Source organism: Cydia splendana, chromosome 21, assembly GCF_910591565.1.
Source record: "Cydia splendana chromosome 21, ilCydSple1.2, whole genome shotgun sequence".
Taxonomy (NCBI): domain Eukaryota; kingdom Metazoa; phylum Arthropoda; class Insecta; order Lepidoptera; family Tortricidae; genus Cydia; species Cydia splendana.
Window position 1 is genome coordinate 10,999,923 of NC_085980.1, and position 14,355 is coordinate 11,014,277.

General features: G+C 43.4%; 2 protein-coding genes across 2 annotated transcripts in view; both read right to left on the reverse strand.

The window, feature by feature from the left end:
- LOC134801033 (uncharacterized) overlaps nucleotides 1-14,355 on the reverse strand; it is a 338,387-nt gene that overhangs the window by 202,781 nt on the left and 121,251 nt on the right. The gene's annotated exons all lie outside the window — the stretch shown is intronic.
- The window catches only part of LOC134801062 (uncharacterized), a 79,008-nt gene that overhangs the window by 40,844 nt on the left and 23,809 nt on the right, over nucleotides 1-14,355 (reverse strand). Inside the window, exons 6-11 of the mRNA XM_063773591.1 lie at nucleotides 12,022-12,175; nucleotides 10,941-11,106; nucleotides 9,215-9,382; nucleotides 8,687-8,830; nucleotides 7,650-7,749; nucleotides 6,118-6,222 (exon numbers count right to left, since the gene is read on the reverse strand). Coding sequence (XP_063629661.1) covers nucleotides 6,118-6,222; nucleotides 7,650-7,749; nucleotides 8,687-8,830; nucleotides 9,215-9,382; nucleotides 10,941-11,106; nucleotides 12,022-12,175 — 837 coding nt within the window. The remainder of the gene's footprint in view (nucleotides 1-6,117; nucleotides 6,223-7,649; nucleotides 7,750-8,686; nucleotides 8,831-9,214; nucleotides 9,383-10,940; nucleotides 11,107-12,021; nucleotides 12,176-14,355) is intronic.

Sequence of the window (14,355 nt, forward strand, 5' to 3'; positions counted from 1 at the left end):
AATTGTAAGGCCTCGTCATCCGCGGTATTAGGCCTTGCGTGCCCAACAAATTGTACCGCGGCGCGACGCGTACGGTCTGGTCCATGCAAAACCCATCCTAGCCTGGTTAAACTCGCGACTGGGAGGTTAGGCGGACCGTCTATAATTTGCCGACTAATGATGAGATGTCAGTTATCTTGGCCTATCACGATAGTAGGTACTGCGGGGGGGTAACTTAATTCGTCCGCGATTTTAGATAAATGATCGCATTTATCTACCAAGTCTCGCGGCACGCCCTGCGCTCCTAAACCTATATCGCAAACCGTGTAAGTCTCCATCATTTCCATATGTCGACTACAAAAACCCCGTATTGCGACTCGTAACGCATACGAATCTGGGTCCCGTACTACACCGCCTATGCCTTCTATCTCTAATGTTTCACCGCGCACACGAGGTGCGATTCTATCCGCAGTTTCATGTAACATCAACGTCATTGCCGCGCCTTCATCGAGTAGCGCGAGGGTTTGGACGGTACCTAACGGTCCCGACACCTCTACTGGCATGATTTTGAGATACGTCTGCGGCAGTTTAACATTGAGTACTGCTTTGCGTGCTGCCGGCGCACTATTACCGTTCGCGGACCTGGCCGCGCTTAAACCGTGTAATAGTCTACTATGTCCGGCTTCGCACTGATTCATGCCACACGCGACATATTTACATCCAAAAAGTTTACGGTGATTCGCGCCTAGACATCTAAAGCACAATTTAGCTCCCTTTGCCAAGTCCCAGCGCTCAGGTATGGTCGCGGCTAGAAATTTCGAACACTCCTTAACTTCGTGTTCTTTGCCGTTGTTACATATGGCGCACGCTTCGTGCGAGACAGAGACAGACGCTATCTGTCGCTTGGGCTTAGCTCCGGTTGACGCTGGCTTTTTCTTTAAATTGCCATCGCGGTGCTTTACTTGTGCTACGGTCGATTTATTAGTACGCGATCTATTTCCCGTATCACGTGTGTATGACTCGCGGAAATCTGACTCCGAATCCGAACTATAGTCGCGAATGGACGCGGGGGCGCGGGGCCCAGCGAGAGCGCGGCTCGACCTGCTGGGCTCGCGCACAGAAGAAACCGCGTTTCGTTCATTTCGCGATCTATCATACGCATCACGGTAGAACGCGGGGTCGCGAGACCTAGAGAGAGCTTGGCTCGATCTTCTGGGTTCGCGCGCAGAGGAAACCGCGTTCACTGCATTCCGTGATTTGTTGGACGGCTTATATCGGTTTATGCGCTTGGCCGCAGTACTAATTTCGTTAAGAAACTCGGAAATTGCTACTAACCCGGGTGTTTCTACGTTAGACTGCCAGTATTTGGCCCATTCATAGCGCACTATCAGATTTAATTTATCCACGATTTTATTCACGAGCTCAGGCGCGTGCAAGTATTTCTCTTGACGCAAGGATCTAATGGTGGCGACGGCATTCGCTACATGCGCGGCGAATGAGGCTATATTCGAATTGTCTTCGGATAAACGCGGCATGCGTTTAATATTATGAATTTCCGTAAGAACAATCTCCTCAGGGTCGCCGAACTGCCGTTCCAGCGCTTCCATTATCTCGTACGGATCCTGAACCGTGTACATTATTGATTTTACGGCCGTCCGAGCTTCGCCCTTAAGTGCGCGCCTAATCCGACTGACGTTATTGACGGCACTAAACATGGGCGACGTATCTTCGAACTCTGCCCTAAATGATATCCACTCGGTGATATCTCCGCCGAATGCAGGTAATTCCGGCGGTTTATGGTACATTGGCGCGTAGGTACCGTGCGGTACCTCTAAAACGCGCGGGGGCGGTCTGCTAGCCCGGTCGGCGGCGGCACGCGGCGGCGGCTGCGCGGTCTTTTTCGGCGGCGGGAATTTAACGTTTTCTTTCGCGACCTCGTGCTGTAACCTAGCTTGTCGTTCTACCCAACTTCTAGTACGTTCTTCGACGGTCGCGTCACTGCTGCCGACAGACTGCGCCTTCAGTGGCGCAACCTGCGGCCGCAAATTTGCAGTGACGGACCCTTTCTTAGAAGCTTCGACGGTCGCGTCACTGCCGCCGCGAGACTGCGCCTTCAATTGCGCAATCTGCAGCCGTAAATTGGCAGTGTCGGACTCGGTCTTAGCAACGACTAGACGGGCTTTATGAACCTCGAGCTCGGCCATTAGCACGGACAATTCATTGTCGCGTTCCCTAACCGATTTGCGATTCTTTAATTCGCGATTAGACGGCACCCGCGACGGCGGCGGCGGCGCATCGGCGTCTTTATTCACTAGCGTATTCGACCTACTACGATTTACTACGGTGGCGTCTAACATCTCCGAGTGTACCGACTCGGTTCCACCGGTAGCATTCGGGTTGCCACTGGTGCCATTGCTCCACGTATTAGTCTCGTTGGACGTAGTCTTACCAGACGAGGGGGTAGGGGTATCCATGTTCGGTGCGGGCGCAGGTGGGCCCTTGGTGCGTGGTCGTAGGCTCCTTGCTTCCTTTTCGGACATCTTTCTGGCTGGAACCACTTCACTTAACACACGCGGGGGTCCCTAACTTGACCTGCCTATGCCTATGACTGACCGTTGCCGTGCGCAACGTCAGTGCCCTAAGCGTGGATCCCTCGTGGCACTGAATCTCCCGCAATGGCAAAGTGCAATGCCTAGAACGTTCGAAAGCAGTGTGTGGGCATCAACCATGTGACACATGCAACGAAAGTTGCCAGGACACGTGAGCGGAGATTAATCTACGACGCTGCACGGTCCGTCCGGCAAGCCGGTAAATGGGTTACGGAAAGGTATAGGGTTTGGGTCTAAACCGAAGCGAACTTCTAGGCTCAGCGCGTCCTTTATTCTTTCTTGCCGTCTGAGTCAAGCAACGTTCGCTTAAAACTCAGCGCGTACTTGTTTCTTTCTTGCTGTCTGAGTTAAGCAATGTCGCTTGAAACTCAGCGCGTACGTTTTTCTATCTTGATGTCTGAGTTAAGCTATGTCGCTTGAAACTCAGCGCGTACGTTTTTCTATCTTCATCCGGCTTCAAAAGGACCAAACTGTGGAGTGTAGACTGTAGCTTTTTCGTGATGTGGGGGTTCGTTGGGAGAAGCGTAGAAATCCGCCGCTGGAGCGCGCTGGCCGCTGTGCTGTCTCGAAGTCCGCTATACCTCCATTTACCGGTATATGTGTTGTGTGAAATGAAAACACATATATTTGATTTATTCACTTGGAGAGTGTTCAGGCTGGTATGAGTGAAGCTCTCTTGATGTCTCTGATATCTCTGAATAAGCCACGAAACGGCTCTGCCTTATATAGTAAAACACAAGGCCGTTTGGTACCTTCTTCAACTAGTGGGTGTATCATGCAGAGTCAGTAATGTATATTTTTGCCAATCTCGTTAATTATAAGCACGTATGAAAGGAGCACGAATCCTAGACTTATAAATAGGTACAATATTAAGCACGTATGAAAGGAGCATGAATTTCTAGACTTATAACTAGATATAAAACATTCCACGCAATTCATTTGACATAATATACGAGCACAAAGTAAAACATGATATACAAAAGTAAAAATAGTAACCTAAACGTAGAGACTAATTAAACACATACATGAACCCTAATAGCTATTTACGACAGCCGCTTTCGGATGACAATTTCTATTCTTGGACGACACTCGGTAAATTACGAGTCACTTCTGATGAGCCTGATTTGCGTTGTCACGCGCGACTACATACTTGAAGTCGCGCTTGACATTTTAAATGGAATCGCACTAAATGTTAGCGAGCACCAAGCAGTCTGGATAAGACAATCTCAGGATCGGGACAAGTGGTGCACGGTATCCAAAGAGATGCGTTCAGCAGTGGATAAAAAGCTGAAACTATAGTGATCAGAGTTGGGCAAAAATTAACTTGAATAAGAATAAGAATAAAAACGGAAATCTTATTCTTATTCAACTCGATTTGAATTAGAATAATTCTTGCACTAGTTATTTTAGAATAAAATGAAGGTGAATAAATCATGTGACTTTTATTTTAAATGCGGAATAAAAAACAGAATAATTATTCTAGAAGTGGGACTATTCTAAATAAGGTTTTATTCAATTAAAATGTTATTTAGAATTAAGTTAATTTTTGTAGTACAATCGGTTATATTTTGTAAGTTGATTTTCACCCTTCTATTTAAAAGTCGGATTGATTTGATATTTGTTACTTTAGTTTAGGTACAGTACCCATTGAACAGTTCCGCTATACACTATCCAGTTCTATCATCCGATCAGGGTGCTTAGCCAACATGCCAAACGTTAACACTCCGTAGAGTTACGTATAGTCTCTCTCTATCACTCTTACATATTAGTGCGATAGAGAGACAGATGGCATTTCGTTGTCATAGCACTCGTAGTGCAAACGATTGGGTGCCGAGCTAAGATGCCAATTTTTGTTTTTAATTTAATAACCAAATCATTAGGTACAATTTAGCTGTTTTTAGCGCTTTCTGTCTCTATCACTCTTACATATTAGTGCGATCGAGAGACAGAGATAGCGTTTCGTTGTCGTAGCGCAAACGATTGGCATGTTGGCTACACACACAAGGTGCCTAGCCAAGATGACAATTTTTGTTTTTTTTATTTAATAACAAAGTCTTTGGGTACAATTTAGCTGTTCTGGGGGCCTAGCCAATATGCCAATCGCTTGCGCTCCGACAACGAAGCGCTTTCTGTCTCTATCACTCTTACATATTAGTGCAATAGAGAGACAGAGATAGCGTTTCGTTGTCGTAGCGCATACGATTGGCATGTTGGCTACACACACAAGGTGCCTAGCCAAGATGACAATTTTTGTTTTTTTATTTAATAACAAAGTCTTTGGGTACAATTTAGCTGTTCTGGGGGCCTAGCCAATATGCCAATCGCTTGCGCTCCGACAACGAAGCGCTTTCTGTCTCTATCACTCTTACATATTAGTGCGATAAAGAGACCGAAATAGCGTTTCGTTGTCGTGGCGCAAACGTTTGGCATGTTGGCTACGCTCCCAATGTGCCTAGCCAAGGCTAGGCCCCCAGAACAGTTAAATTTACCTAATGATTTGGTTATTAGTTATTAAATTAAAAACAAAAATTGGGATCTTGGCTAGGCACCTTGGGAGCGTAGCCAACATGCCAAACGTTTGCGCTACGACAGCGAAACACTATCTCTATCTCTCTATCGCACTAATATGTAAGAGTAATAGAGACAGAAAGCGCTTCGTTGTTGGAGCGCAAGCGATTGGCATGTTGGCTAGGCCCCCAGAACAGTTAATTTACCTGATGATTTGGTTATTAAATTAAAAACAAAAATTGGCATCTTGGTTAGGCATCTTGAGTGCGTAGCCAACATGCCAATGGCTTGCGCTACGACAACGAAACTCTATCTCTGTCTCTCTATCGCACTAATATGTAAGAGTGATAGAGACAGAAAGCGCTTCGTTGTCGGAGCGCAAGCGATTGGCATCTTGGCTAGGCCCCTAGACCAGCTAAATTGAACCTAATGATTTGGTTAGTAAATTAAAAATGATACAGTTACTGAAACTATGCGATATGCGACAGACAATTTGTAAGATTGTATTCCATAAAATAGGTATAAATTAGACAAGAGACTAACTAATACTATTACATCTACCTAACTATACGTAATTAGTACCTATACGGTACCCAGACTACATTTTTATTCGTGGAATATTATTTCGAATAAAAATCATGATTATATTTATTTGATTAAGAATTATGTTATTCTCATTCAATTTTTTCTCATACGAATTAATCCCGACCAAAATTATTTGAATATTTTTGACGGGAATAAAATCGAGATGATTTTATTCCTACGAATTCGTATTCAAATAATGATTTTATTCTTGAATGCCCAACACTGATAGTGATTAATATGATTATTGATTAAGTAAATACAGATCTAGTGCATCATTAATTTCCATCGTATTAAGGAAACGTAAGAACGTGTCTTGCTATTTCAGTCAGTATCGGTACAATAAGTACCTATTGATGTTTTAACTAAAGTAGCATGACAAATACGAACGTTTCCGAGAAAATACGATGGAAAACAATTATGCACTACATCATCGTACCTTTTCAGATGCCGATCGAGATCTTCATGACGGTGTTTCGTACAGCACAGCAAGCAATGCGGCTCGGCTGGTCCCACTCCTAGCAAAGTCCGTAGCCACTGGTATCTGGTATAAGATAAGATAAAGTTTATTATTAAGCTCAACAGGTTTACATCTTGTACATAATTTCTTAGATTATATTAGATATCAGTACAAAGTTATCAAATCTTTTTTATGGATAAAACGAAAGTTCAGCATTTTAACCGGCTTGGCATCAAATAAGGTGAGCCTAATAGATCAAAATGCAATGCCGGCGCGCCATTTGAGAATCACTTTCGCAACTGCATAGAAATGGTACAGCTAGATGGAGTGCATAATTGTTTTCCACCGTATTTTCTCGGAAACGTTCGTATTTGTCATACTACTTCAGTTAACGTCAGTACTTTTTGTAGGTACCGAGATGGACTGAAATAGCAAAACACGTTCGTACGTTTCCGTGAACATACGATGGAACATAATGTTGCACTACATCTGTGCCCCCTACATAGAAGTTTGTATGCAGAGGGTAGGAAGGAATATCTACCTACTGTATACTCTGCAGCTTATTATGCGACAATGTGACATAGGTACTATGAAATGCAAGCGATCCTCTGAAAAAATGCTACGCCAAAGACGAGCTTTCGTATCTTAAAGATAATCTCTTCTTCCTCGCGTTATCCTCTTCTTCCTCGTGTTATCCTCTTCTTCCTCGCGTTATCCTCTTCTTCCTCGTGTTATTTTTGTGTGGGAGCCTGGGCCCGCTTAGGGTTGCCAGATCGAAAGGCGCTATTATCGGGAAAAATTATAAATTTTTCGGGATTTTGGGACTCAAGTCGGGAAAAAATAACATTCATTTTAAAGTAATTGTATTAAAAACAACGATATTTTACATTATTGGCACTATGCTCGACGACAGTTCGGAACTTGAAATTATTGTTTTATAACGTGAAGCTGTTTTTCGGGACGATTTTCACTTTGTCGGGAATCGGGAACACATCATGCTAAAAATCGGGAGAATCCCGCCAAATCCCGACCATCTGGCACTGGCAACCCTGCCCGCTTGACAACTAATCCCAAGAATTGGTACTAGTTTTTACGAAAGTGACTGCCATCTGACCTTCCAACCCAGAGGGGAAACTAGGCCTTATTGGGATTATTCCCGTTTCCTCACGATGTTTTCCTTCACCGAAAAGCAACTGGTAAATATCAAATGATATTTCGTACATAAGTTCCGATAAACTCATTGGTACGAGCCGGGGTTTGGACACGCAACCTTCGGATTGAAAGTCGGAAGCTCTTACCGCTAGGCCACCAGCGCTTCTCTTGCACTTAAAGATAACCGAGGTTAGTTATGTTTAGGGAATGCAAATCGGTTATTTTTTGTATGGAAATAACCGCGGTTTCGGTTAATAACCGATAATTTCCATACAAATAATAACCGAAAATAACCGATTTGCATTCCCTAGTTATGTTAGATAGACTAAAAAACAGAGTAAATTATTAGAAATACTAACGGTATACAATTATTTAGCAAATTTTTAAATGTGTATTTCTCCTCCGACATGTATTTGAATTGTCTGTGTAGTTTCCTTCTAGCGTATTTCAGGAAACTGCCTGCAAAAATCACAATATTTCTTAAAAATTTGATCAACGGTAATATTAACCGTTTTTAACAAGCTTTTATTAGGTCGACCTGTACTGTATGTAACTATGTAATGGAATCTAAGGTAACTAATTTAACCATCTTCCAAGGATCGTAGCGTCATGAAAATTGGCAGCTGTATGTAGTTCTGATGACAATACAATAATATGGTACTGTCGAACTGATCTGATGACGGAGACAGGGTGGCCAATGGCCATAGGAACTCTGTGATGAAACAACGCAACCTAATTGTGTTAGGGGTTTTTGGAATTGTCTCGATGAGTATTAGTTGTCTGTCGTAAGTAAAGTACAGTCAGCGATAAAAGCTTGTACCAAAAATGAAATTTTTGCCAAAAAAATATTTTATTAGTGTATTTAATTTTGAATATAATCACTCGATTTTGAGACAATCTTAAGTAGATCGTTGATTTTGACCATAATTTGGACGTAATTTAGCGAAAAGGATGGAAGAAACTGAAGAAAGGACGAGGAACCTACAAGTCATTAAAATGTATGACTTTTCTTCAAAGTTCATTCATCATCATCATCATAGCCTTTATCCCAATTAGCCTAAGTTTGGGGTCGAGAAAGTTCATTATTGACATATTTTTGTTGAAGGTTATTTTACACTATTATAAATTATTTTCCCCGTCTTCATGAAAAATGTTGTTGCGTGCAATTTAAATCATCATCAAAATTGATTGAATATTGCGCAACAAATGAAATGCCTTCTGACTTACTGAAATGACATAGGTATGAAATGAAAAGATGGAAGGCATCTATTCTGAATTTCTGACTCGAACTATTGACGAACTATATATAATAAATCTCGTCAGGAATGGGTCCTTTCATGCCTTGGCATGAGCCTTGGTTGACGATAACAATCTACTAATATTAAAAACGACTCACTTCTCGTCCTAATAATGTGATAGTAAAGCCAGACTGCTCGAGCCTTAGCTCGTTCTGGCTCGTAGTGGCCTGAGATCACGTGTCGCAGTCTCAGGCCATAAGGCTCAAACAGCGCTAGTAGCCACATCAGCATAATGAGGGTTCCTGTAGGCAGATAAGACTTATTTTGATGATTTGATAGTAAAGCCAGACTGCTCGAGCCTTAGCTCGTTCTGGCTCGTAGTGGCCTGAGATCACGTGTCGCACACTCAGCGCTTCGAGCAGCACGCGGACCGACGCCGCCAGAAACCCGATCTTGACACTAGGATACTACAGACCATTTTAAACTACAACATAACGCACCAAGCTGCGCGTATCGCTGCAAGTCCGGCGGGTGCGGGTCGGGCAGGCAGTCCACCGTGGATGTCGCAGGCAGTATAAGGGGCACACTCAGCGCCTCCGGCCAGCATCACGCGGACCGACGCCGCCAGAGGACCCGATCCTGACACTAGGATACTAGGGACCACCTTATACTACAACATAACACACCAATCTGCGCGTATCGCTGCAAGTCCGGCGGGTGCGGGTCGGGCAGGCAGTCCGCCGTGGATGTCGCGGGCAGTATAAGGGGCACACTCAGCGCCTCCAGCACCACGCGGACCGACGCCGCCAGAGGACCCGAGCCTAACACTAAGATTCTCTCTGTGCGATTGGTAGCTGAAAGAATTTAAAAGAAAGTATTTGCAGTTTCGTTGAAGCAGGCAGTATAGCCTGCCATTTTTAAAGTTGAACACCTCCTTTTCCCTTTTTTTCAGACTTGGGAATTTTTACATTGTTTCTACTCAGAATCACGAGCTCAATCAATCTTAAGGGGTCATCCATTAATTACATCACACGTTTAGGGGGAGGGAGGGGGTCAAGAAAATGTGACATGTTGTGACAAGGGGGAGGAGGAGTCACAAACTTTGTGACGTCACTTTAACTTCATCAGTAACCGAAAATGTATTTAAATTATTTTATACGCAATAATGCTAAATATACATTTAAATAACAAGTTTTTGAAACGATAATCGTTTTTATTTGTTTAATTTTATTTCTTAATCAGTTTTGGGTTATAAAATTACTAATATTTCTTTTGTCAAAAGTATTTTGATAAAATATTAAATAAATATTTGCCGATTTCGTTGAAGAAATGTGACGTCACACCAGGGGGGAGGGGTTTGCTAAATGTGACCAAGTGTGACAAGGAGGGGGGAGGGGTAAAAAAACCTAGAAATTCGTGTGACGTAATTAATGGATGACCCCTAATGGGATAATAAAAGTGTCCCAATATTTTTATTTACATTCCATTACCATTTTTCATAGACTTTATCGGTAACAGAATGGAAGGAACGAAAAAGGAATCGATAAAAAAATAGTGCACAATTTAAAAAACCGGGCAAGTGCGAATCGGACTCGCACACGAAGGGTTCCGTACCATTATCTATAAAAACGGTCACCCATCCGAGTACTGACTCCGCCCGACGTTGCTTAACTTCGGTCAAAAATCACGTTTGTTGTATGGGAGCCCCACTTAAATCTTTATTTTATTCTGTTTTTAGTATTTGTTGTTATAGCGGCAACAGAAATACATCATCTCATCTGTTAAAATTTCAGCTGTCTAGCTATCACAGATCACGAGACAGACGGACAGCCTGGTGACAGACGGACGGACAGCGGAGTCTTAGTAATAGCATAGGGTCCCGTTTTACCCTTTGGGTACGGAACCCAAAAAAATGGCCCATGAAGAGAAAGGTATCAATAAATAGGCAGGCGTCCAGTTATTTATCCGTACCTAAGTACCGTCGTCTAATACCCTAGTAGGTACATTTTATTTCAGTACCTATATGTGTCGAGAAGGGAATTACGAATTAATATGGAAGGAAAGTAGTATGTAGCATTCCTGAATGGAAAGGAAAACCGAGGGAAAGGTGGATGGCCTGTGTGAGAGAAGATATGAACCAAACGCGAGTGAATGATGAAATGACGGGGGCGACAGAGAAGAATGGAAGGAAAAGACCCCAAGTGAATGGGATAAGTAATGATGATGAGAAGGAATGGAATTCCTTGCCGGCGTCTATATTTCCATGCTCATATAACCCGGCAACCTTCAAATCAAGAGTGAATAGGCACCTTGTGGGCGAGCATGTTCCATCGTAGGCCACGTCTACGCCTCGGCTAGTCTGTGGCCATGAGTAAGCCCATTTATAATAATAAAAAGAAGTAAAAATCTTACGTTGAAAGGTCTGCTCACTGCCAAGGAACCGTACATTCATCAACACCCAATAAAGGCTGTAGTCGGCCACCATGTGTATCATCAGTTTTAGGGTCGTGATCACCATGAACACGATGGATCTGGCCAGGTACATCCTCTCTGAAGGGAGCAGGCGGATAGACGACGTCTGAAAAACGAATAGGATTTAACCTTCTTCTTCCTCGGTCCCTCATTGCTGAGGATCGCGACCATGTATGCTACGCCTCCACAGTGTGCGATCATAGGCCATATGAGTCACGCACTGCATGTTGCCGCCAACCACCCTCTTCACAACATCAGACCATCTCGTGGGTGCTTTTCCTCGCGCTCGCCTGCTCTCTATTTGGCCCAAGATAATCTGCCTTTCTAGGTCGTGCTTTTTAGACCGCATGATATGACCAAAGAAGCTGAGTGCTCGTTCTTGACATATTGTAGAGATCCGTGTGGTGATTTTCAGCTCCTCTAGGATTTAACCAGAATATACTACGTGCCTACGGATGTAGTCCATAATTATTTTCCATCGTATTTTCACGGATACTTACGAACGTGTCTTGCTATTTCAGTCAGTCTTGGTACAAAAAGCACTGACATTGACTGAACTATCATGACAAATACGAACGTTTCCGAGAAAATACGATGGAAAACAACTATGTATAACATCTGTATAATACTATGCTTTTAGTTCCACCATGGTTTCCTAAAGGGCCAATTCTTATTCTGCCGTCGAATTTTATTTCGATAGATTTCGGTAACATATTATCCAATACTTACACAATTTCCCACTGTTAACAAGTAGTGATAGTTAATTAAAATTTTGATTGCGCGGCATAACCATATTTCGTATTTGCCGCTGTCCAGTCAGTAACAGAAGTTACTGACTTCGAGGTGTTCAAAATGATCTTGACGCGACTTTATTGTTAAGAGAATAAGAGCGTGTCAAGATAATTTTGAACACCACGCCCGCTTAGCATCTTCTGCTGCTGACTGTCCAACCATGCCCTGGCCTAGCCAAAATTGATAGAAAACGCCCGAAATTGTCCCATAATATTCAGGATTTCATTACCGCAACGTATTTAGCCCTCTCTCTAGTATTCAGAGGCAGGACTGTCTCTCTGCCTTGCCTCTGTCTCCTCAGGTCCAGCTCTCGAAGCTCTTTTGTCACGTAGCGGTTGTCAAATCGAGATCGAGTCCTGAACATGAGCAGGTAGTACTTTGCTCTGAAAGAAACATAAAATATAAAACTTTAAACTCTCGCGTTTTGTACACATATTTCATTACAAAACGGGTCTACCGCGATATAATTTCATTGTTTTAACGTCGGAATTTAAAGTAAAAACAATGAAATTATATCACGGTAGACCCGTTTGTGTAATTAAATATGTGAAACATAAAATGTTACGTGTTGAACTCTATTAACTAAAGTAAGGACGATAAGCACGAAGAATTTCGTACATTGACCATTGTTCCTATCTCCATCGCACGCGCACAGTTATATAAATATAAAATTATGCAAACTTCTCATATTTTTCTATGAGGATTGGAATTATCCATTTCGAAAATGCAAGTCGGCCTTTAAAACACGTTTTATGTTATTTTATCTTCCGAGTTTAACCATATTTTGTTTTATAAATTTTATGCTCAAGTATTTATTTATTTATTTCTAAATATAAAACGAGAAATATTTTAAAATTATAATCATGTTTAGGTACAAAAATCTGTCACAAATGCGATTGTGTGACAAGTCAAATGATTGCCACTATGTTTCGCCTTTAGTTTCTGTAATGTAGTTATAATCTTTGATAAATATGGTATGTGGGTATTTCGGGTTGTTCGCAAATAAATGGCGTACTGACGGACGTGTTGGTTTTATTACAGTGGCTTACGAGTTGGGATTTAATCATTATATACAGTGTTATTGCTAAATTTACGTAAAACTGAGTGCTATAAGTGATACGCGGTAAAAATAACAACATAAACAATGCCGATCGGGAAAATGAGCGAGTTCGACGTGACGGACGGAACGTGGTCGTCATATGTGGACCGTTTGGAAATGTTTTTCCTTGTAAACGAGATAAAAGATGAATTAAAATTGCCGACTATGATTGCTGTGATGGGAAACGGGGCGTACGAGCTACTTGTGAACCTGGCAAGCCCCAAAAAGCCGTCGGAGGTCACTTACAAAGAAGCTGTTGATCTATTACGTCATCATTTACAACCAACGCCGTCAGTCTTGGCCGAAAGATATCGTTTTAGACAACGTCGACAAAACAATGGCGAAAATATTGCCACTTACGTGGCGGAATTGAAGAAACTGGCCAGGGAGTGCAAATTCGAAGCTACCCTTAATGAAAACCTTCGTGACCAGTTTGTATGTGGTCTGCGCAGTGACATCATACGTCAGCGGGTATTTTCGGAGGAAGATACGCTAACATATGCAAACGCGATCAGGATTGCGACGTCCTTGGAGGCAGCGGAAAGAGACGCGGCAGCAGTAGAACCATCGTCGGGCACCGGGGCGAGCGGTGCGGGGCCGACGGTATCAGCTACGGTACATGCTCTGGCGCCAGGAGGGGCGCGCGGAAACCAGGTGCGAGGGTCGCGGGCCACGGGCGGCGGGCGCGGCAGGAGCCTTGGTAGCACAGCGCGGGGAAGCGGGACAAGATCGCACACCATCGCGGAGAACGGCGGTCATGGCGCCGGCACCGCCTACACTCCAGGCGGCAGAGGGTCCCACCAGGACTGTAAAGGCTGTGGTTCGACAGCCCACGACTACACCAATTGTCGGTTCAGAGATTATATCTGCAGTTTGTGCCGTCGCAGGGGGCATTTGCGACGAGTGTGCTCGAGCCGTAGTGAGGGCAGTCGCGGGGGAAGCGCCCCTTCAGGAAGACTGCATTATGGCCAAGCGGAGAGCTCGGATCGGGAGGAGTCAACCACTGAGGACTTTCACCATTTGTGTTTAAGTGACTACGGACCGGTGAGTGTACCTATCACTGTAGACTCTCATATCTTACTACAAATGGAGATAGACACAGGCTCGGCGGTATCGTGTATTAGTAGCAAAACTTATAAGGAACTTTTAAGTCACTATCCGCTCGAAAATGGCTGGTTAACACTAAAGTTTTATAACGGGGCAAAGGTCAAGCCGATAGGCGTTATTAAGCCAAAAGTTAGTTATGATAAGCGGGAGAAATATTTAGAGTTGTTTGTTATTGACGGAGGCACTACCTCGCTGCTAGGGAGACAGTGGTTAGCTGAGTTAAATATTAAGATACCCGAGTTCAGCAATTGTAACAATGTAAAGACTGATGAGCTAAAAATGTCTAATGAAATAAATAATTTACTTTGCAGATATAAAGAATTGTTTAGCGGCGGGCTCGGGCGGTACAATGGCGGG